Source organism: Cheilinus undulatus, linkage group 2 (genome assembly GCF_018320785.1).
Source record: "Cheilinus undulatus linkage group 2, ASM1832078v1, whole genome shotgun sequence".
Lineage (NCBI taxonomy): Eukaryota > Metazoa > Chordata > Actinopteri > Labriformes > Labridae > Cheilinus > Cheilinus undulatus.
The window spans coordinates 52200881-52222688 of NC_054866.1; the positions used below are offsets into that span (position 1 = coordinate 52200881).

General features: G+C 40.8%; 2 protein-coding genes across 5 annotated transcripts in view; both read right to left on the minus strand.

Moving 5' to 3' along the window:
- On the minus strand, positions 1 to 21019 carry LOC121519664 (NLR family CARD domain-containing protein 3-like). 2 transcript variants are annotated; one of them, XM_041802479.1, is made up of 14 exons: positions 20940 to 21019; positions 12067 to 12248; positions 11805 to 11915; positions 10398 to 10508; positions 9617 to 9727; positions 6834 to 6912; positions 6462 to 6687; positions 4534 to 6337; positions 4279 to 4452; positions 4016 to 4183; positions 3748 to 3921; positions 1966 to 2136; positions 1829 to 1875; positions 1 to 715 (listed from the first exon to the last, which is right to left on the minus strand). In XM_041802479.1, the coding sequence occupies exons 2-14, from the start codon at positions 12141 to 12143 to the stop codon at positions 174 to 176; spliced, it is 3795 nt and encodes a 1264-aa protein (XP_041658413.1). In that variant the 5' UTR covers positions 12144 to 12248; positions 20940 to 21019; the 3' UTR covers positions 1 to 173. The 2 variants fall into 2 exon arrangements, with proteins under 2 accessions (XP_041658413.1, XP_041658404.1); XM_041802470.1 differs by lacking the exon at positions 20940 to 21019 and adding an exon at positions 15137 to 15166.
- LOC121519676 (sialoadhesin-like) overlaps positions 20542 to 21808 on the minus strand; it is a 20352-nt gene continuing 19085 nt past the window's right edge. For 2 of the 3 annotated variants that reach the window (XM_041802509.1, XM_041802491.1), the window contains 2 exons: positions 21315 to 21547; positions 21027 to 21166 (listed from right to left, as the gene is read on the minus strand). In XM_041802509.1, the coding sequence (XP_041658443.1) occupies positions 21094 to 21166; positions 21315 to 21547 (306 nt within the window). In that variant the 3' untranslated portion in view covers positions 21027 to 21093. Of the gene's footprint in view, positions 20876 to 21026; positions 21167 to 21314; positions 21548 to 21808 lie in introns of those variants that run through there. The other variant, XM_041802501.1, reaches the window with a different exon arrangement.

Here is a 21808-nt window from a genome sequence, read left to right on the forward strand (position 1 = left end):
TAATATCTTTGTGAGATGTTAAATCTGATTAAGTGTTCCAGGTTGTTGTGATCAAATGTTTATAACACAAGTAATGAAACCAGAGTCATTCAAAGGATTGAGACGGATTATCTCAATGGAGTGAACTGAGTCAGCTGATCTTCAGTCAGTTGATCTTCAGTCAACAGTGTTTCTCACACTGGCACATCACACAGAGACACCGAGGAACCTCGCCAGATTGTAAACCCTGGATAGAGAGGTTCAGCGAAAGTGGTGTTGAAGGTGTGGAGGTGGATCTGCGTGTCAGAGGAGACTCCGTAGAAGGACAGACAGCCGGCAGGATGGTCCACATAAACCGCTACTCTGTGAGAGACCGAGGACCAGCAGGAAGAGGAGATGATTGTTTGTCTGTTATTGTGACAGACAGAGTAACTATCATCAGTGCAGATCAGACACCAAGACTGATCATTACGTCCAAACAATTTGTCATCTCTCTTTCCATCCCTGCCGATTCCTCTGTAACTCACTGATACAGAAACCTCTCCTCTCCACTCGACCTCCCAGTAACAGCGATCAGTCAGCTCATTCTGACACAGCAGCTGTGACCAATTTTCAAATCTGCCTGGATGATCTGGATATGACTGGTCTTCCTTCAGCCGTGTCACCTTCCTGTTGTTGTCAGACAGTTTGAGGAGTCTGTACACCGTGTTTGTGTCCACTTCCAGCTCACAGGCGTCTGATGGAGAGAACGATACAACACACAACAATTTTTTTGACAGTTACTAAAAGTCAATCAAACTGTACTTCATATTCAGCACTGAAACGGTTGGACAGCACTTTAATAATAATAATAATATCTTGAATTTATATTGCACTTTTCAAGAAACCCAAGGACGCTTTACAAGAACATATAGACAAGAACAAACTATGTGAGGCGAAGGAAGAGTATAAGGGCTGGCTTAGTGAAGACTGTATGCTGTGGTGAACAGGTGGTGCTTGAGACGTTTTTGAAAATGTCCAGAGATGGAGCGCTACGGATGTCTGCAGGAAGAGTGTTCCAGAGGGTGGGGGCTGCAGCACTGAAGGCTCTGTCTCCATAGGCTTTAACTGAATTCTCATCTCCTCTTGAAATTAAATTTAGTTACCATGAGGCTGAGATTAAATAGATGAAGAAAAACACTAAAGTATCACAAATAAAAGTTCAAAAGAAAGAAGCTGTGAGCCATGATCAAAACAGGAGGAGAGACTTGCAAGTTGTGGGTCCGAGCTTTACAATTATGAATCCCCCATCCCTTAGGACCATCCACCCATCCTTACATCTATCCAACGTGGTCATCCATCCAACCATCCCTTGGGACCATCCATCCATCGCAACCATCAATCCATCCATCTCTTTGGACCATCTATCCAACGATTCTTCCATCCCTCGTAACCATCCATCCCTCGTAACCATCCATCCATCGCAACCATCAATCCATCCATCCCTTGGGACCATACATCCAACCATCCCTTGGAACCCTCCATCCAACCATCCCTTGGGACCATCCATCCATCACAACTATCAATCCTTCCATCCCTCGTGACCATCCAGTCATTCAACCCATCCACAAACAGAATGGTTAGGAAGAAGAAATTGAGTTATTTCCACCATGACCCATCAGAAGTGTGACAGTTAGCATTTTTCTGTAGTCTGAAAAACTAAGCAACATAATTGATATCACTGGAATTGTTTTAAAATTTTGTTTGATATGTATTTAGTTTGAAGAACTTGTGGATTTGAAATGTCTTAAACCTTTCCATCCAGAAAATAAAAAAGTGTCCTTGGGAGAGAAAGACAACAAAAACTCACACTTCCAAAAACCAGGCTTCAGTCTGTGTAATCCACCATGGTCCACCCTAAAAGAAGAGACCAGATTAGAATGTAGTTCATACATTTTTACTTGAATCCACCATTAGTTAAGAACCAGAGAAAGTGTCTGCCTGCACCTCAGTGTCTCCAGTCTGCAGTGTGGATCCTCAAGTTGAGAGGACAGCAACTTCTCTCCTTTTTCTCCTGGATGATTGTAGCTCAGGTCCAGCTCTCTCAGGTGGGAGAAGGAGCTCAGAGCTAAGGCCAGAGATGCACAACCTTCTTCTGAGATCAGACAGCCAGACAGACTAAAAACACATAGAACCTTACTGTTAAGACAAACTAAAAATATGTTTGGGCCAGAGCACGTACTCATACTTGGAGTTATTACCTGACATTGGCTATTTTGAACAAGATTCACTCACATTTACATTTCAACATATATTTGCCTTTAAGATTACTCTCTTAAGACCACAAGGAGACTTAACAGTGGCTGCGCTTCTCTCCATGGAACCCCCATCATGCTTTCCCCCCAAAAATTAATATGGAGCCGCCGCTATGTGGGTCGTGGTGCTCAATGCACTAAAAAGTTGTTTCGAGTACCTGACCAAGGGGTCTCTGGGTGGAGTCCTGGATGCTGCCTGGAGACTCCTTTGCCCTACTGGGGATTTTCAATGCCCATGTGCAGACGGAAGCTGTCAGGCTGAAAAGGAGGCTTGGCTGGCCAAGGGGTCTCTGGAAGCAGCTGACAGGAGCCAGGCAGCTTGAGGAGCTGCAGCTTAGGCAGTAGCTGAAACCAAAACCTGGTTGTAGGAGAAGTTTGCCGAGGCTATGGAGAGGGACGTTTGGCCCAAAAGTTGTTTTGGCAAACTGTCTGACAATACAGGAGAGGGAAGCAAGGCTTGGCTTGAGCTGTTCTCAGCGGGAATGGAGAGGTGTTGACCTAGACTAGGAAGTGGAAGGAGCACTTTGAAAAACACCTGAGCCCAACCAACAAATTCTCTGAGGAGGAGGAAGAGTCTGAGGATCCAGGGAAAGACCCATCTATATCCTTGCTGGAGGTGGTCAAAAAGCTCCTCAGTGGCAAGGCACCAGGTGTAGAAGATTAACCCTGAGATGGTGAAGCCCCTGATCGTTGTAGGGCTGTCAAAGCTGACACCTCTCTCTACTGTTGCATGGAGGTCTGGGACAGCGCCTGTGGAGGGGCAGACCTAAGTGGTGATTAACAATTCTAAAAAGGGGGACCAGGGTGCGCTTTAGTCATCAAAGCATCACATGACATAGCCTCCCAAGTAAAGTTTACTCTAGGGTGGTGGAAGGGGACCCCAGCAAACAGTCAAATTTCAGATACAGCAGAAACAACCTGGATTCCGTCCTGGTCATTGGAGAGTGGACCAGCTCTTTACCCTTGCAGAACTTCTTGAGGGACTATTGGAGTTTGATCATCCATACTGGGGTTGTTGCTAAGGACCATCTGGTCCCTCAAATTAAGTAACCACAGTGCATGTTGTGTCCACATCCTTGGCACTAAGTTAGACATGCTCCCAGTGCGTGTTGCCCTCTGCCAGGGCTGCCCCTCATCTCTGATTCTGTGGTTGTCATGGACAGAATCTCAAATGGTTTTTGGTTCAGTGACCTCAGATTTCAGCTGGGGACCTCCACCAGGCACTGGGGTGGATTTTAGCTGAGAGTAAAGCAGTTGGGATAAGGGTCAGCACCTCTAAGTCTAAGGGAATGGTTCTCTGCTGGAAAATGGTAGACTGCTCCCCCTGGGTGGAGAGTGAGTCGTTGCTCCAAGTGAAGCACTACAAGAACTTAGGGTCTTGTTCATGAGTGAGGGTAAAGTTTACATAAAACAAGTAGCATATGAATAATATTAACTCAGAGGGTTAATATTTTCCACTAGTTACGTAACTTACCTGAGGGTTTCCAGTTTGCAATCTGAAGTCTTTAGCCCATCAGTCAGCCACTTTGCACCTGAATCCTGCAGATCGTTGGTACTGAGGTCCAGCTCTCTAAGACTAGAGGACTGGGAGCTGAGCACTGAAGACAGAGCTTCACAGCTTCTCTCTGAGAGGTTACAGCCACTCAACCTAAAAAATGATTCTTTATTAGTCAACAACCAATTGACCTGAAATATTGTACAAAAGAGTAGTTGCTATGCTTCTTGAAGGAGAACATGGCAACCTGAGAATTTCCAAAGTGGAGTTTGTCAGTCCAGTGATGAAAAGATTGATTCCTGAGTCCTGCAGGTTGTTGTTACTCAGGTCCAGCTCTCTCAGACTGGAGGACTGGGAGCTGAGGACCGAAGACAGAGCTTCGCGACTTCTCTCTGAAAGGTGACAGCAGCTCAACCTGAAAGAGACCTCCAGTCAGTCAAATAAAAGTCAAGGATAGATAGGATGCACACAAATTCTATGACAGCACAAGTAAAACTAGTGATTTATTACCTGAGAGTTTGAAGGACAGAGGTTGTGCTCGTTAGACCATCAGACAGAAGCTTGACTCCTGAATCATGCAGGTGGTTGTTACTCATGTCCAGCTCTCTCAAACTAGAGGACTTGGAGTTGAAGACTGAAGACAGAGCTTCACAGCTTCTCTCTGACAGGTTACAGCCACCCAGGCTAAAGAAGAATCACACAATAGTGAAAAGTTTTTTCCTGAATTAAAAAGCTCATATTTCATTTTGAAATTTGTTTATTTACAGAGCTATGTTGGAGGCTTTGACCACTGGCAGTAGCCTCAGAAGAGTCTCCTCTGAAGCAGAGTATTTCTTCAGGTCAAACACGTCCAGATCTTGTTCTGATGACAGTAAGATGAAGACCAGAGCTGACCACTGAGCAGGAGACAATCTATCTGTGGAGAGACGTCCTGATCTCAGGGACTGTTGGATCTCCTCCACGAGAGAACCATCATTTAGTTCATTCAGACAGTGGAACAGGTTGATGCTTTTCTCTGCGGACAGATTCTCACTGATCTTATCTTTGATGTATTGGACTGTTTTCTGATTGGTCTGGAAGTTACTTCCTTTTGTTTTCAGCAGACCTCTTATGTGATTAAGGTTGGCGTCTTGTGCAAGACCAAAAAGGAAGCGGAGGAACAAGTCCAGGTGTCCGTTTGGACTCTGTAAGGCCTGGTCTACAGCACTCTGATAGAAATGTGTTGATTCAGTTTTTTCTCTAAAAAATTTAAAGCACTGAGATGTTGTTTGTTCCTCTGCCATCAGATTAACTCCAGAGCTGAAGAATGTCTGATGGACATGAAGAGCAGCCAGAAACTCCTGAACACTCAGATGGATGAAGCAGAACACCTGGTCCTGGTACAGTCCTGTCTCCTCTCTGAAGACCTGTGTGAACACTCCTGAGTACACTGAGGCTGCTCTGATATCGATGCCACTCTCTGTCAGGTCTGCTTCATAGAAGATCAGGTTCCCTTTCTGCAGCTGCTCAAAAGCCAGCTTTCCCAGAGACTTGATCATCTTCCTACCCTCTGAATTCCAGTGTGAATCAATCTCGGATCCTCCATCATACTTGATGCTCTTCACTTTGGTCTGAACCACCAGGAAGTGGGTGTACATCTCAGTCAGGGTCTTGGGCAGCTCTCCTCCCTCTCTGGTCTTCAGCAGATCCTCCAGAACTGTAGCAGTGATCCAGCAGAAGACTGGGATGTGGCACATGATGTGGAGGCTTTGGGATGTCTTGATGTGAGAGATGATTCTGCTGGCCTGCTCCTCATCTCTGAATCTCTTCCTGAAGTACTCCTCCTTCTGAGGGTCAGTGAACCCTCTGACCTCTGTCACCATGTCAACACACCCAGGAGGGATCTGATTGGCTGCTGCACGTCGTGTGGTTATCCAGAGGCGAGCAGAGGGAAGCAGTTTCCCCCTGATGAGGTTTGTCAGCAGCACATCCACTGAGGTGGACTGGCTAACATCAGTCAGGATCTCATTGTTGTGGAAGTCCAGAGGAAGCCGACGCTCATCCAGTCCGTCAAAGATGAAGACCACCTGGAACTCTTCAAACCTGCAGAGTCCTGCTTCTTTGGTTTCAGAAAAGAAGTCATGAACAAGTTCAACCAAGCTCAACTTTTTCTCTTTCAGCACATTCAGCTCTCTAAAAGAGAATGGAAATATGAACTGGATGTCCTGGTTGGCTTTGCCTTCAGCCCAGTCCAAAGTGAACTTCTGTGTTAAGACTGTTTTCCCAATGCCAGCCACGCCCTTTGTCATCACTGTTCTGATTGGTTCATCTCTTCCAGGTGGGCCTTTAAAGATGTCTTCCTGTCTGATGGTTGTTTCTGGTCTGTCTGCTTTCCTGGATGTTGTTTCGATCTGTCTGATCTCGTGTTCCTCATTGACTTCTCCAGTCCCTCCCTCTGTGATGTAGAGCTCTGTGTAGATCTGATTCAGAAGGGTTGGGTTTCCTGCTTTAGCAATCCCCTCAAACACACACTGGAACTTCTCCTTCAGGTTAGACTTCAGTTTCTGTCGGCACACTGAAGCAACGGTTCCTGAATAAAGAAAAACATGATTGAAATACATTTTTCTATAGCTTTCATGTAACTTCATGAGTTCTGGAGTTCCAAACCTCTCTGTCCTTGTTTCATTATGCTAAATCTGTGAAAATGTTCTTACTGCTCTCTAGACAGTCAGCCAGCTCCTGTTTCTTCATTCTACGCAGGAAATTCAGAGTGATCTTCATAAAAGCATCTCTACTCCTCCTCAGCTCTTCATCTTCACCATCCGATCTCTCCTCATCTTCACTCTGATTCCATAAGCATTCTGGGTAATTTAGACTCAGAACCCTCTGGACCCTCTTCAGCTCGTTCTTTACAAAGGTGAAAATGTTCTCCTTCAGCAGCTGGAACAGAAGACACATTACTCTGTATAAACGCTATTAGGACTCATATGATTCCTCTGTTAGCTTGGCAGTCAGCTTGTCAAAAGAGATGAGTGATTGGTCATGAATTTGCTGTTGTGGTTCATTTAGAAATATCTCGTACACACCATTAAAACTGAGTCCAAATCTGTTTGATGCTGCTGGTTTGACTGGTCACTTAAAACCTCTGAGCTCTCCTGCTGAAATCTGTAGAGAAAATATCAAGTTTAAGGACAGTTAATGATCCAGCTCGAGGTTTTCTAAAATCACAACAAATGACAAGATTCCCATTTAGGTGTTTTAAAAGCATCAATACACCAAAACTGATGAGTTATGAACACATGTTTAAAGTTGATGAGTTCATAAGCACAGAATAATTTCACCCATACGAGGAAGGTTAAATGATTGAAGATGTTAAGCGTGGTTTTGGAGACACAGTTGTCTTGATGTAAAACTGTGCAACTTCACTGTTGAGTACTTGCTGGCTGGCCAACCTGTAAAGCAGTCACATGGGGTGTTGGACAAAAAGGACCCAGTATCACCTCTACACCCTGTACTAGAGGCTGGCCTTTTTTGGGGATTTCCACGGGATTACTGTGGGATTCCTGTGGGATGGGAATCATTCCACTATTCGATCATGTAATTGGAATAGGTGGGAAAAAAAAATAAGCGAAGTGGGCGGGAACGACCATAACAATGGACCAACTTTTCTGTATGCACATGCAGTTTTTATGTTCATTTAGTTAGGTTTTTATTGGTAGAAAATAGACAGAAGCAGCTAGGGGTTTAACGGTATTTGTATTCGTCCCGTACTGTCATGGTTCGGTGCACGCAGTAATACAACGAATACGTCTGAGTGAGTATTTTAAAAAAGTCGAGTTCTCACTTCAATCCAGGTGGCGGCATTAAGCCTAAAAGCTGCCAGCAACCATCAATACAGAAGAAGGAACAGTTACAAAAAAAAAAACAAATAAGTGTGAATGCGCGTGTGGAGTTAGAAGAGCCGCCAATCTCTTGTATAGCAATGGTGCTCTAGCTCTGTGAATCATATTAACTTTACCTTCAACTATCAGCCTCGGAGGAGTGAGAAAGGGACTCTGCAGCTGTGTCATAGGTAAAGTTATCCTCAGATTTCACATAGCTTTAACCTCTTTATCCACCAAGCTCGGCTGTGAAAAGTTCTTCCAAACTTTGTTGTAGGTCCCATTGGTTAAAAAAGTAATCCAGGGGTGCGCCGGTAGGCAAGTGGTTAAGGCGCACACTGTGTCTATGTACACAGGCAACCTGGGTTCAAGTCTGGCCTGTGGTACCATTTCCCACATGTCTCTCCCTGCTCTCTTCCCTGTTTCCATGTCTATCCACTGTCCTCCTCTATCTAATAAAGGCATGAAAAGGCCCAAAAATAAATCTTTATAAAGAAAAAAAAAAAAGTAATCCAATGCTGAAGTCCGTGTTGAAATCGGCAAAAAATGTGCTTTTTTGGCTAATTTGCATACTGAACAAGCTAACTTGCAGCTGTGTTGTGTTCAAGTTAGCTGGGAAATTTTAGTGTTTAAAGAATGGGTACATATATGTCAATATATCAATGAAAATAACCTAGTTATTCAAAAATGTATTTATTTATTAACATTTGTAATCAGTGAAGAACTTCTGGAGAGGTCGCAGCATTATTTAAAATTCAAACATAATTTATTCAGCCTATTTATTTTAATAAAATTTATTGCTATACATTGCTTTGAATGCTGGGAGTGTAGTGACAGAGTTTGTGAAAGATAGTTAGGTAGATGAGGCATACAGCACTTCAAACCAGTCAGCTGATCTGGATGAGGAGGAATTAATGCCAAGTGGAAGCCAAAATACAGATTTACAAAGATCTCTCAGCACCTCTGTTCTTCTCTTTTTGGATACTCTATTTCTTCCTTCTGCTTTCCCTGCCTATTTTGAAAACTCTCTCTCTCTCCATAATCTTCTCTTTCTTTCTATTTTTTCTTGTACTTTCTTTGCAGTTTTATAATTAATGTTAGCACTAGAAATAGTTATCTTAAAGTGGCTGTAACTATGGGTTGTGCTTTGGTTGGTAGTATCAGCATTGTCACAACCTGGAGTTTGCATGTGAGTCAGTTGAAGGTGGTGGGCTGTGATGATGTGTTAGATAAGATAAAGAATGTCTCTGTTGTGGCATAATAGTCAGTGAGAGCTAGCATGGAGGAGGTGGCTCTGGGACACTGGAGATCACGAACTGGACAACCCTGGTAAATGCTGCCTTTTTGCAGCCCATCAGTAAGCACAGTTGACATGTAGGGGGCGCTATTTAGCTCTTCAAAGGGTTTAGGGATCTCCTCACTGAGTGCTGATCCTTTTAGTAGGGTACAGATGTCTTGAGATTAACTTTTTCCTTTTTGTCTCTATGTGTCCCTGTGCTGCAGCCTGATTTCAACCCCTCTGTACATTTCTCTTATTAAGACCTGTAGAAAGTGTATGTGTTTGTCTATAGCTGTCTTCACTAAGGGAAATGAACCTCATATGGGTTGTTAACTGTCCCGCCATGAAAAAAGAGCTTTGCAATGCTTTTTATCATCACAAAGCTCTACCTTCTGCTGCTGCTTTGGCTGTGTTACAGTTCAGTGTTTCTAAAACTTAACTCAGTAATACACGCCTATTAAAAATTTTCATCTAAGCATCCTCTAGCAAGTGCAGATACTTTGTATAAAGAAAAATTAACTACCCCATCAGTTGCTTGTGAAAAAAATGCCTGTTTATAATGGGACTGCCATGGCTCACAAATAGTTGAAGTATTAACATTCTCTCTTAAGTCACGCAAAAGACTGATTTGTCTGACTAAGCTCTCCTACAAGGAAAAACTTGAGTCTTCACTGAAATCAGAAGTTAAACTTCTGATTTCAGTTCCTACCTTCCAACTGAAGATGGTCTATCTTTGAACTCATAAGGGCCGTACATGGACTGGTCACTCTTCATGGACACACAGCTGGGTCCAGGAGAGTCTGGTCTCTGCTTCTGCCTCCTGATAAAAACAACATTATTAGTAACTGTAAGCTCTTGATCAGTAGGAGAGAAGATTTGATGGTGAATGTGAAAGATGATGGACTGATGATGGTGGAGCGATCATGATGATGAGCTGTAATAACCAATAACCAGTGATAACCTCTCGATTCTGGATCCACCAACTCTTCTAAAACATTATCTCCAAGTTCATTTTTTCATGATAATCACAATAAGAGCCACAACCTCGGTGAACCAGAAGGCCAAATGCAAATCATGGGCCATTAGTCCGCTTTCAGCTACAATCGGGGTCTTTCAATCTTAAGCGCATGGGAGACCAAAGATTGCAACACAATGAGACTGTTTTAGAATATCTTTGGGGATAGTTACAGCTGTGTCAACTGAGCCCTCATAGCTCTGATTAAGTTTGTTGATGAATGCTCCTGCCCCCTCCATCAGCTGAGCATGTGAGCAGGAAGTAGCAATACGCCAGATAACAAATGAGATTCAGGCTACAAAACCAAATGTGTCCATGGAAAAAAAAGACATTGTTATCTCCCAAGTGACTGTGGTGCATTTAGAGATGAGATGTCACTACTGATATAGGGCACTGGTAAGAGCTAAGTAACACTTTTAAATGTCGGACCAAGACTTGAGTCTTCACTAAACAGAAAACAAACTTCAGTTCCTACCTTCCAACTGAAGACGGTCCATCTTTAAACTCATAAGGGCCGTACATAGACTGGTCACTCTTCATGGACACACAGCTGGGTCCAGGAGAGTCTGGTCTCTGCTCTTTCATCCTGATAAAAACAACATTATTAGTTACTGTAAGATGTTGATCAGAAGAAAATGGCTGGTAATGGTGGAGTGATAATTATGATTAACGGATAGCTCAAACCTGGTTTAAAATATGTTCAGAAACGTTGCCTTAATGGAGGACTTTGGCCCCACAAATCTGTTTAAAATCCTTTCTGTCTCTTCAACAGCTGACTTTCTGTCACTATCCACACATTATTCTTAATGTGCAATATTCCTTACATTATCAAAGCCTAAATACAAATTAGTAGCTGCTTGCTGTTTTGAGTTACTCAGATAAACCTTTTTTACCAGGTCAACACCATCTTTGCTGCATAGAAAACGTTCTCTTTCTCTCAGATGAAAATAAGTTTTCCCTAAAAATGAACAACAACATATGTGGCCAACAAGCTGTCACTGGGTTTTAACTCAGAAAGAAATACAGTTGAACCTCTCGAAACCCAAATAGAAACTACGTGTATTTTTAAATTCAAGAGCATGATACTGATCCACATCTTGTCTCATAGTGTCATTAAAAGAGCCCTCATTCTGGATTCACCAACTCTTCTGACACATTCTCTCCAAGTTTGTTTTAAAACATAATCAGGATCAGAGCCACAACCTCAGTGAACCAGAATGCCAAATGCAAATTATGGGTCATTAGTCTGCTTTCAGCTACATCAGTGTCTTTCCATCTTAAGTCCAGGTCTGACAAAAGACCTGAAACACAACTAGACTATTGAAGATTATTGCTTGAGACAGTTGCAGCTGTGTGAACTGAGCCATCACTGCTTAAATCCTGCTGGCTGGCTGTCAGTGTTGTCTCTGATCCAGTCAGCCTGCTAGCAGCTGGTGCAAGATACAGACATCAACAAACATTTGTTCAAAGCAATACATTTGGTTTGATAAAGTCATTTTGGAAGGGATTTTCTTTTACCTAAACTTTTTGACGTGGAAACTTCAGCCTGATAAATGCTCCTGTCCCCTCCATCAGCTGATCATGTGACCAGGTAGTAGAAATGTGCCAGATAACACATGAGAGATTCATGGCTACAGAAACTAAATATGTCCATGGAAAAAAAAAAAAAACATTGAAGACTGAGCCACCAAGCCATGTCCATGAAATAATGTGCTGCCACGCTACACTTAAGTGGGTCATAATGTTATCTCCTTGGTGACTTAGACACTAGGATGTCACTGCTGATTTAGTGTACTGGTAAGTGCTAAGAAACATTTTTAAATGTCAGACCAAGACTTGAGTCTTCACCAAACAGTCAGAAAAAACACACTTAAGTTCCAACCTTCCATCTGAAGACGGTCTACTTTTGAATTCATAAGGACCGTACATGGACTGGTCACTCTTCATGGACACACAGCTGGGTCCAGGAGAGTCTGGTCTCTGCTTCTGCATCCTGATAAAAACAACATTAGTTACTGTAAGATGTTGATCAGTGTGAGAGCCGCAGATGTGGCAGTGAGACTAATAGATGACGATGAAGCATTGGTGATGATGATGATGTGACATGGAGAAGAGTCATGGACATTCAGAGATTTTCATCTCACCTCAGAGCTTCATCTTCTCCACACAGAGAGGTTGTAGATGGAGGGGTTCTCTCCTCTGTGTCCTCACACTGATCCATAGCAGAGCGCTCCCTGCTGGAAGAGCTGCACTCTTTCACTACATTAACAGCACTGACAGACTTCTGCTGATGTTACATCCAGTCTCAGAGACTTTGGAGCTTCAGCTGTGGAGGAAACAGAGAGAGGATGCTGAATCATCATCACCCTCATCCTCATCATCAGCACCCGACTATTATGGTTGCCATTCACCAGATTTTCTGCCCATTTTAAGTTTGTGCATATGAAATTAAAAACATGATTTCTTTAAGTGAGCATCCAGAGCTGCTACAACACTTTCAAGTGCACACAGTGTTCCAAAAAGCTGTTTAAACTCTCTATTCCAACCATAAAATCTTTCTTTGTTGCCTTTACTCACTTCACCAACTACCTAGATATTCTCTTTAGTAGGGTTGCACAAACTCCCCGGCCATCGGCCCTGCTGACAAACATCGGCCATCAGTAATTAACATAGCATAACCAGATATCAGTAGTCAGTGTTTATATGTTGCGTCATAATCAAATACTGACATCTAGTCAAGCTTACTGCTGATTTAAAGAGGAATCTCTTAGGTAGAAGTCACCTGTTGGACAAAACCTGATCTATTTTCATGGTAAAACATGAGAGACCATGTTGGCACAGCAGTGGTTTTACATGGGTCCAGTGGGAAATGCACAGTATATCCATGTAACGGATGGAGGCCTAAAGCAGACACATCTATACTTTCTGTTTTATGTCATTATAACAAGGGGAGTAAAATAAAATAAATGCAAGCATACCCTTCTTTGCTTTCCAGGTATATCTGTTTTATTCTGTCTCATGTTTTGTTCCATCTAATAATTGTCTTCTTCAGTATGTTTAGTTCCATCAAATGCTCCAAACTTTCACATTTTAACTGAATAAATTTCAGTGGTTGTAAGTTTTCAGAAATTTGCATTGTGCTTTCTCAAACACCACTTTAGACAACAAAACACAGCACTGAAGAGTTTTGGAGAGTTGCAGAGTTTTTTCTCTTTTTGACTATGAGCAGCACCACCTTTTGCTTGACCTGTTGATATGGGTGGGAAGGAAAATCGATACAGCATAGTATCACTATATTTTGTCTGGTGATATATTGTATCGTCTCGTCCATCAAGTATCATTTTTTTTCAAATTAATTCTAATATGAACTGAAGTCAATGATAATGGAAAAATATGTGGAAAAATGTTTGTCCAGTGACGTCGATAGAGGTGACGGTCATAGATCAGGAGAAAGTTAGTTAGTACAGCAACCATGGCAGCACCAGGGAAGGACATTAGGAATGCAAACAGGGCACGAATGAGATGGAAATGACAAGAGGTTTGCAAAAAGAGCATGAAAATAAAATACTGCGGAAATACAACAAACATGAGCACAAGACTAATGCTACATCAGCTAATCAGTTCAAAATTAGATCACAATGTATTGTAATATATGGTATCAATATATATGGTATCAATACTAACTGTATTGCAAAATTGGAATAATATCGAACCGTGACCCAAGTGTCGAGATATATCGTTTCTTGGGGCCACTAGTGATTCCCAACCCTACCTGTTGACCCCTAATACTCACACAAAAGTAGTGGAAGGAAACACACAGATAGTTGCATTTTCTGCATTTCTTAAAATTTGTCTAAATATTGCAAAACGTGGATGGAAACCCCACTAGTCTCAAAATAGAAACATCATACCTACCTGAATCACCTTCACCATCATCTTCATCAACTCAGTGCCAGTCTAAATAATGGCCTCATACTAACATACGTAAATGGTAAAATATCATCCGTCTGCTGTTACAGTGGATGCTGTCATCCATTTTTTGATGGACTATACTTGTTGGACTATTTAATACTGCAGTACCAGCTGGAATACTATACTGGTTATTATTAATGTTGACTTTATTCCAGTGTTAATTTTGGCAGCTATTTTTAATTTTAGTCTTTTTTAGTCTTTAGACAAAATGTCTTTTAGTTTTAGTCATAGTTTTGTCATTTCAATCCTTTTTAGTTTTAGTCTAGTTTTAGTCCATAAAAAGGCCTCACATTTTAGTCTTTAACTTCTAGTCTTAGCATTTCTTTTCTTCCCCAAATCTGGTACCAAATCACGGTAGTGTGTTCTCTGCACTCTGCCAAACCTGGGTCCCTGCTTTCTACAGCTGAGAGGCAGAATAGATACAGATGCATTGTTTTTTGATAAATTTACCCACGGTGGAGAAATATCACAAATTTTGATTTCCGACGAAAACTACATTACATTTTAGTCTAGTTTTAGTCATCTTGACGAAAACTAAACTTAATTTTTGTCAGTTCAAGTCATCACAGACCTGTTTTTGTTTGTCTTAGTCTAGTTTTTGTCATGGAAAAAACGGCTGTTGACAAACATTTTAAGTCGTAGTTTTAGTCGACGAAATTAACACTGCATTAGTAGTCACCTAATTTCTATGATTATAACTTCCTTGTTTCTATTTTGATTTACCTCTAACAGGCTTATTTAAACTCTTCTCTGCCTTTGCTCAGCTTATACTTGAATGTATTCTCTGGAATCAATAAAGTTTTATCTTGTTAACACAAGGCTTAGATGAAGGACTTTGAGCTCATAAAACAATAAAAAATACCTTCAGACACACCCAACAGTTCTATGATTTACCCCATAAAACAGCAGAGTGATCAATAAAAATTTGTTGTTGATGATGAGTTTGCTAGTCAACACGTACTCACATGAACACATCATGCAGAAGATCCCAACAAATGTCATGTTCAATCCAACACTCACTCAGTTTGACTTTAAATGTTTAAATACAGAAGTAGAAATAATGAGCTCAATGAAAACTTCTGAAATGTCCCGAGCATACAGTTTTAAAATGTCCTGTTAGCATGGTTAGCGGTAGTCAGAGCAACTGTTAAACTATTAAACCAGGTGGCTAACTTTTAGCTTCCAGCTCTTTTACTCTTAAATCAAACTGAGTCTTTAAAAACAGTGAAAAGTGTCTCTTACCTTCAACACAGTGAACAGATCTGAGTCACACTGGGACAGAGTTAAAGTATAAAAATCCTGACACCAGGAAATAAAGTCTGTATATCACCATAATAACAGGAATCAAAGGTCACACCCTAGTTTTTTTATTGGAGTGGGCGTAATAACTGACAGCACATTGAGACGCTCACACAGCCTCCACAGCAATGAGCTGTTTAGACTGACTTCAGATTAAGTACACACAATGTGATTAGAAAAAAAAACTGTGGAAAACATGCAAAACAGTACTAAGACAAGCTAACTATGTACAGATTTATGAATACAGCAGGCCTTAGTGTTAGCTTCAACACCTGTTGTTATTGTGAGGAACAGAAAGAGACTAAAGCATCAGGCAGGAAGAATTCAGGCCTGAACTCTGTTGGAGTATATTTTGAAGCTAACATTAGCAGCACTGTTAACAAGCTAGCTTTAGTAGCTACCTCCAGCTACACACTTAAAGCTCCTTTTTTTTACTGAGCTACAATCCAAGATTCTTACCATGGATGCCTGTGATTAACCAGCTAAGAATTAAAAAAGCATATCAATTCAGACGTGTAATCCCGGTCGACAAACGTCTAAAGCTGAGGACACTCTACTGGATCTTTTTTGCCGGATTTTTCCCACAATTCCCAGTTGGGCGAAGTCACCAGTCTACCCTAGTTGGGGACATTCAGCACGGCTAGTTGACACAAAAATCTGCACGTGTGTGAGGGGAACAGACCCGACCTGACCTCAGTCACAGTCAATAAAACATGTTTGAATTTTCAATGGAAAAGAGAGGGTGGGATACCAGGGGTGGGAATCACCAGTGGCCCCATGATACGATATTATCATGATACTTGGGTCATGATTCCATATTATTGCGATTCTAAACATTTTGTAATACACAGAGTATTGCGTTACCATATATTGTGAGATATCACGATCTGTACTAATTTTTCAACTGTTTAGTTGATTTAGCATTAGTCTTGCCCTCTTTGTTCGTTGTATTTCCGCAGTATTTGGTTTTCAGTATTTTATCTTCACCTGGGGTGCCACCTTTGTTTTTAACTTCCTGCTGCTTTATGACCATCACCCCTGCCAACCTCACTGGACAAACAATTGACCTATGGCTAAGTCCCGCCCTCAAACGCGATGAGCCAATCACAGTGCGTATACCAATCCAATACACTCGGACATCGGCTGCCTGGACAGCCATTGCAATGAATGGGAGAAAGTCAGTTTTCGTCCGGTTTTATGAGTTTTTTTTTTTTTTAGATTTTAAGTTTAAAAATGGTCAAACGGTGTTCATGGGGTACATGCGACTCCAACTCAAGGTATCCCGAGAGTCTGGGTGACGGAGTGTATTTTTTACCCTTTCCTAAGCCACATCTAAACCGAGAAAAGTGTCTTCTTTGGATAAAAGTGTTGCAGTAGACCACAACATCAACTCAACATGGATAAAATTAACATCTGTTCTAAGGTAAGCCATTATCGTATTTGAGGCAACATATTGTGACTTTGCTGAAAAGAAATATAAAGTTATTTTTAACATCTCTAATGTTAGCTAAAGTTATCCTAAAGTTAGCTCCTACCTGCGTTGTTCGCTGTGTCACGTCGTTGGGAGTTCGTTGGCATTTTTCTTTGTTCTAGTTTTTGTACTTTGGTGATCGTGCATCATTGTTAGCTGTTGTCCAAAGGTCTCTAGTTAAACTAACGTTAACTTCTGGAGCTTAGCTTCATGAACTTATCTGTAAAAGCCGAGATAACAAAGGTTGGCAGACGTTACGCTGAATGATTCAGTGTAAATACTGTAGCACCAAACTAACGGAGAGACACTCTTGGTAAAGATGGTAAAAAGGTCGTTATATTTTTGTCATATTATGAGCCAAAAACCTTAACTTCAGTGGCACTTTGATGCTGATCCTCTATCATGTGGTCTGAGATTGTGATGGCAACGAGATGTGGTTTATCACGTTTGCACTGGGACCTGTACATTTTGGCTTTTAACTTTTTATCAAACTTCTCGACAATAAAATTAGAAATATATCCCTCCAATCCATAGTTTAGACCCTTTTGGTGACTTCTAGATGATATGTGATCTTTCTGTCTCCAAAAATCATCAGTGGCCTCCTGTGAAATGTCTCCTACTGTGACAACTGCAATAGTGTCTGTCAGTGAATGTTCATTGTTTGTCCGAGTGAGTGGAGGGGGCGTGGCTTAGCCATAGGTCAATTGTCCAAACAATTGATTTCATTTTTCCATTATCATAGACTTTAGTTCATATTAGCAATTATTTTGGAAAAAAAAAATCGATACTGTTTGGACGAGACAATATCATATATCACCAGACAATATGGCTGAATGATTTGGGAAAACAATCTAATTGCAATTTTTTTTACCCAATATTGTGACTGCAATTTAATATGTGATTATTTCTGAAGTTCCTCATCGCATGTATTTTCCACCAAAAACAAACAAGAATTAATTCTAAACTACAACCAAGACAATATTAGATTAAACTAGGGCTGAGCAATTTTGAAAAAATATCTAAATGTGATGATTTTGACCCATTTTGCAAATTGGAAATGAACTATTGTATTTAAGGAAATGGCGATTTTATATAATTCTCATATTTAACAAGAAAAACATGGTAAAATGAAAAAAAAAGGGATTTTTAGAACACTTTTCTAAAAATATACCACTAAAATGATTACAGGATATGTGATGTAAAATGTCTCTGCTGCAAAAAAAAGTTTTAAACTGGTATTTCGACACAAATTTCAGGTAAAAGAAATATTGCACCCTCTGCGATTTGAAAATTGCAGCAGGCCATATTGCGTTAATTTGCGATTAATTGCCCAGCCCTACCAGAAAAGATATTGCAATACTATGCTGTGTGGATTTTTTCTCCTACCCCTATGGGACACAGGAAATAGCAACAGAAGACAATGGGAAGTAGCGGGAATATCCAAACAACGATGGCAAGAGTTTGATGTATTCAGTTGGCTGTTAACCCGACACACCAGATGGATTTGTTTCACACACTTTGCAAGGTAAGTTGGCTGTAGTTGGTTTGACAAATCATGCCGTCTGTGATCTCTCATCACAGTTGTTATCCCCAGTCTTTCAGTCAGCAGACAAAAATCTGCTGAAGCTAGTCTGCTAGTGTGTACTCCTAGTCTTTTCCAAGTCGAAAAGGCTGTGAAAGTTGTGCAGCGTGTCCTCAGCCGTAGCTGTAATGCACCTGCCTGCTACTAGTAGCCATAGCAGCTCTCTATACAGCCATAATGCTCTATAATTCAGATGTAAATTAAAGTGAATAAATAGTATCAATAGCATCTTGTTGGAATATTGTGGGGAATTTTCATATGGGGGGATAATTGTATCCTTTTTTGGGTAACTTGGTGTTTTTATTGATAATTTACTGACCTGTAGCCCACATGTACAGACTTTGTGTAGCAGATTACAACAACGGTTGCATTTCCTGTGTCATCTCAGAGTTCATGTTGTTGACCAGGTGTTCATTTTTATTTTCTATCAGCCTAATAAGGTACGGTATCATGGCGTGGTTTGGGAACCTGCCCGTGCAGTTAAAAGTCAAACTGATGGACTGATTCAGACTGCATGAAAAGTAAGGTGGAAGGAGGTAAAAAAAATTCCACATCCCTGCAGACTACTTTTGAACAGGTGGCTCTAAGATGGGCCACTAAAGTTATAAAAGATCAATCTCTTCTTTCACATCCAGAATATGAATTGCTGCCCTCTGGTAAAAGGTTCAGAGTTCCCTGCTGTAGACTGAACAGGTGTAAAAATGTGATTCATCTTGCACTCGTACTCTGAGAATTAACAGTATTTATGTTCTAGGTTTTTTTTAGGGGAATTATTTACTGATTCTGAGCATCTTATGTCAGAGTTTTTCATGTGTAATGTGTACATTGCTGAGTTTTTTTCTATAGCTGCAGCATAAGTGTAGAGCCCAAGACAGAATTCTCAATCTGAGACGATAAGGTTTGTCTAATCTTATCAACACTCAGCTTGCCAACCACATTGAGAACAGGCTTGTGGATGTGAACTTGTATGGGGGATTAAAGGCCAGTGATCACAGATAAAATCCGGTGAACACGCTACAGGATGCTGGTTTTATGATAGAGCAAGCATTGGGATGTACTGCAGAAATGTTACTATGAGACAGAACATTAGAGCAAAAGAAGAGGATCTGATCCTGCTACTTTCAAATTTAACACATTCTTTAATAAGATGCTTGGTCACCATCTGCTGGTGTAAATAAATAAACATCACAGACATCTCCACTAATAAGACACAATGATCATAAACCTGAATACTAGTATGTATCATGTCAACAAGGAAACTTTTACTTTGTAAGAGTCAGAATAAACCTCTTTGTGAATTCCTGCTACAAACGTGTGACTGTTAGATTGATGTTGTTTTGTCGCCATCTGATGGTTTAATCACATAACTACAGCGAAAAGGCTCCAAGCCAGCCACCACATAGACCTCAGCAAAGTAAAATCCACCTGAGATGAAGACAGATGAGTGTGTCTAACGCTGCAATCCATGCTTAGGTTTTTAATGCTTTAAAGGAATATTTCTGTATGTTTGAAGTTGGGTTGTATGTGGAACTTGGTAAAAGTTAGTGGGGATGCTGAGTAAGCATCCACACTATTGAGATTCGCGTCGGCCATTTTGGTTATTATTCTTATTATTCTTCTTCTTTGGCAACAGCTATCTCCTCCTTCATACTTTGTCTTATTGACAATGTATATATATATATATATATAATGTATTTATAATGTACCTGATAATTACAGTCATGGATGAAAGTATTGGCACCCCTGGGATTTTTCCAGAAAATACACCATTTCTCCCAGAAATTGTTGCAATTACAAATGTTTTTGGTTTACACATGTTCATTTCATTTATGTTCATTGGAACAACACAAAAAGCAGAAGAAAAAGCCAAAAATGGACATCATTTTACACAAAACTCAAAAAATGGGCCAGACAAAATTAATTGGCACCCTTTTAAAACTGTGGCTAAATCATTTTATTTCCAGCATGTGATGCTCATTTAAGCTCACCTGTGGCAGTAACAGGTGCTGGCAATCTAGAAATCACACCTGAGGCCAGTTAGAATGTGTAAAAGTTGACTCAGCCTTTGTGTTGTGTGCCTGTGTGTGTCACACCAAGCATGGAGAAGAGAAAGAGGAGCCGAGAATTGTCTGAGGACTTAGGAAGCAAACTTGTGGAAAAAAAATGAACAATCTCAAGGTTACAAGACCATCTCCAGAGATCTTGAAATTCCTTTGTCCAATGTGCGTAATATAATCAAGAAATTTATAACCCATGGCACCGTGGCTAATCTCCCTGGACGTGGACAGAAGAGAATTGACAGAAGAACGCAACACAGGATAGTTGGAATGGTGGATAAACATCCTCAGTCAACTTCCACACAAATTCAGGCTGTCCTGCAGACTCAGGGTGCAAAAGTGTCAGCAACAACCATACATCGTAATCTAAATGAGATGAAGCGCTATGGCAGGAGACTGAGGAGAACCCCACTGCTGACAAAGAGACATAAAAAAGCCAGACTGGAGTTTGCAAAAATGTACCTGAGTAAGCCTCAATCCTTCTGGGAGAACATTTTATGGACAGATGAGACTCAGGTAGAGCTTTTGGGAAAAGCACGTCATTCTACTGTTTACAGAAAACAGAATGAGGCCTACAAAGAAAAGAACACAGTACCTACAGTCAAACATGTGGAGTTAAATTGTTCCATAACTAACCTTTTTACAAAATAAAGGGCTTTAAAAAGGGCAAGCAACACTGGCCCCACCCCTTTCTGGTTGAAGATGTTCCATCTAAATGAATGGCAATAAATGGTAAAAACAGGTCATATTAATAAATAAACATATTTGGTTTTGTATTTGTAATTTACATTCAAGCTCTTGGTTTCTTGGTGACTGTGCTGTACAGTGCAGATGCATCCTCAACAACCTCCTGACGTCTTGATCTAAAAAAAAAAGATAAAATTTAGAAATAAAAATGAAAATATTATCACAATATTAAGAACAAACTGAAAAATAACAGAGATGAAATCGTGACAGTAAAAAACTGTTTTAAAGCTTGGGCAGCAAAATAAAAACAAAACACAAACTCACTTTAGGAGGGAACTAGCACTTGGAAATTTGACCACAGAGTATTCCACATCCTCCTCCTCTTCCCCTGTTCTGGTCCTCGGTCTGTCGAGTTTAGTTTGCGAAATGTTGGAGTAGAGAGGTTCTGGGTTGTTTTTTGAGAAGCTTACGGTGGCGTAACACGTTTCCTCCTGTTCCTCAGCTGGCTGTCTTCGTGCTGAAGCTGATGGGTAATCATGAGCTGAGGCCATATTGAGCTGAGAAGTAAACAGAACATTACATACTGTAGGTAAATGAGTTTTCAGTGCATGCCGTTGAGTTGGTTTCATTCTCATCAGCTGGTCTGTCTATGTGCGGATGCAATTCAAGAATTAAGTCATGTGTAACAACTACATTGTGTTTCAAAATTGTTGAAAAATACCATTGCAAGAGCCACAATCTAAGTCGTGAAGCAAAAACAGCTTGAAGTACAATAACAACAAGTTCAAGGTGTCAAAAATGGTCAAATGGCAACAAAA

Coding starts and splice junctions, on each gene's coding strand:
- LOC121519664 (XM_041802479.1), bottom strand. CDS start 12,143: ATGGATCAGTGTGAGGACACAGAGGAGAGAACCCCTCCATCTACAACC. Junction 6,913..9,616: donor AGACCATCTTCAGTTGGAAG/GTAGGAACTGAA, acceptor TTTTCTCTACAG/ATTTCAGCAGGAGAGCTCAG. Junction 4,184..4,278: donor TCTGTCCTTCAAACTCTCAG/GTAATAAATCAC, acceptor GGTCTCTTTCAG/GTTGAGCTGCTGTCACCTTT.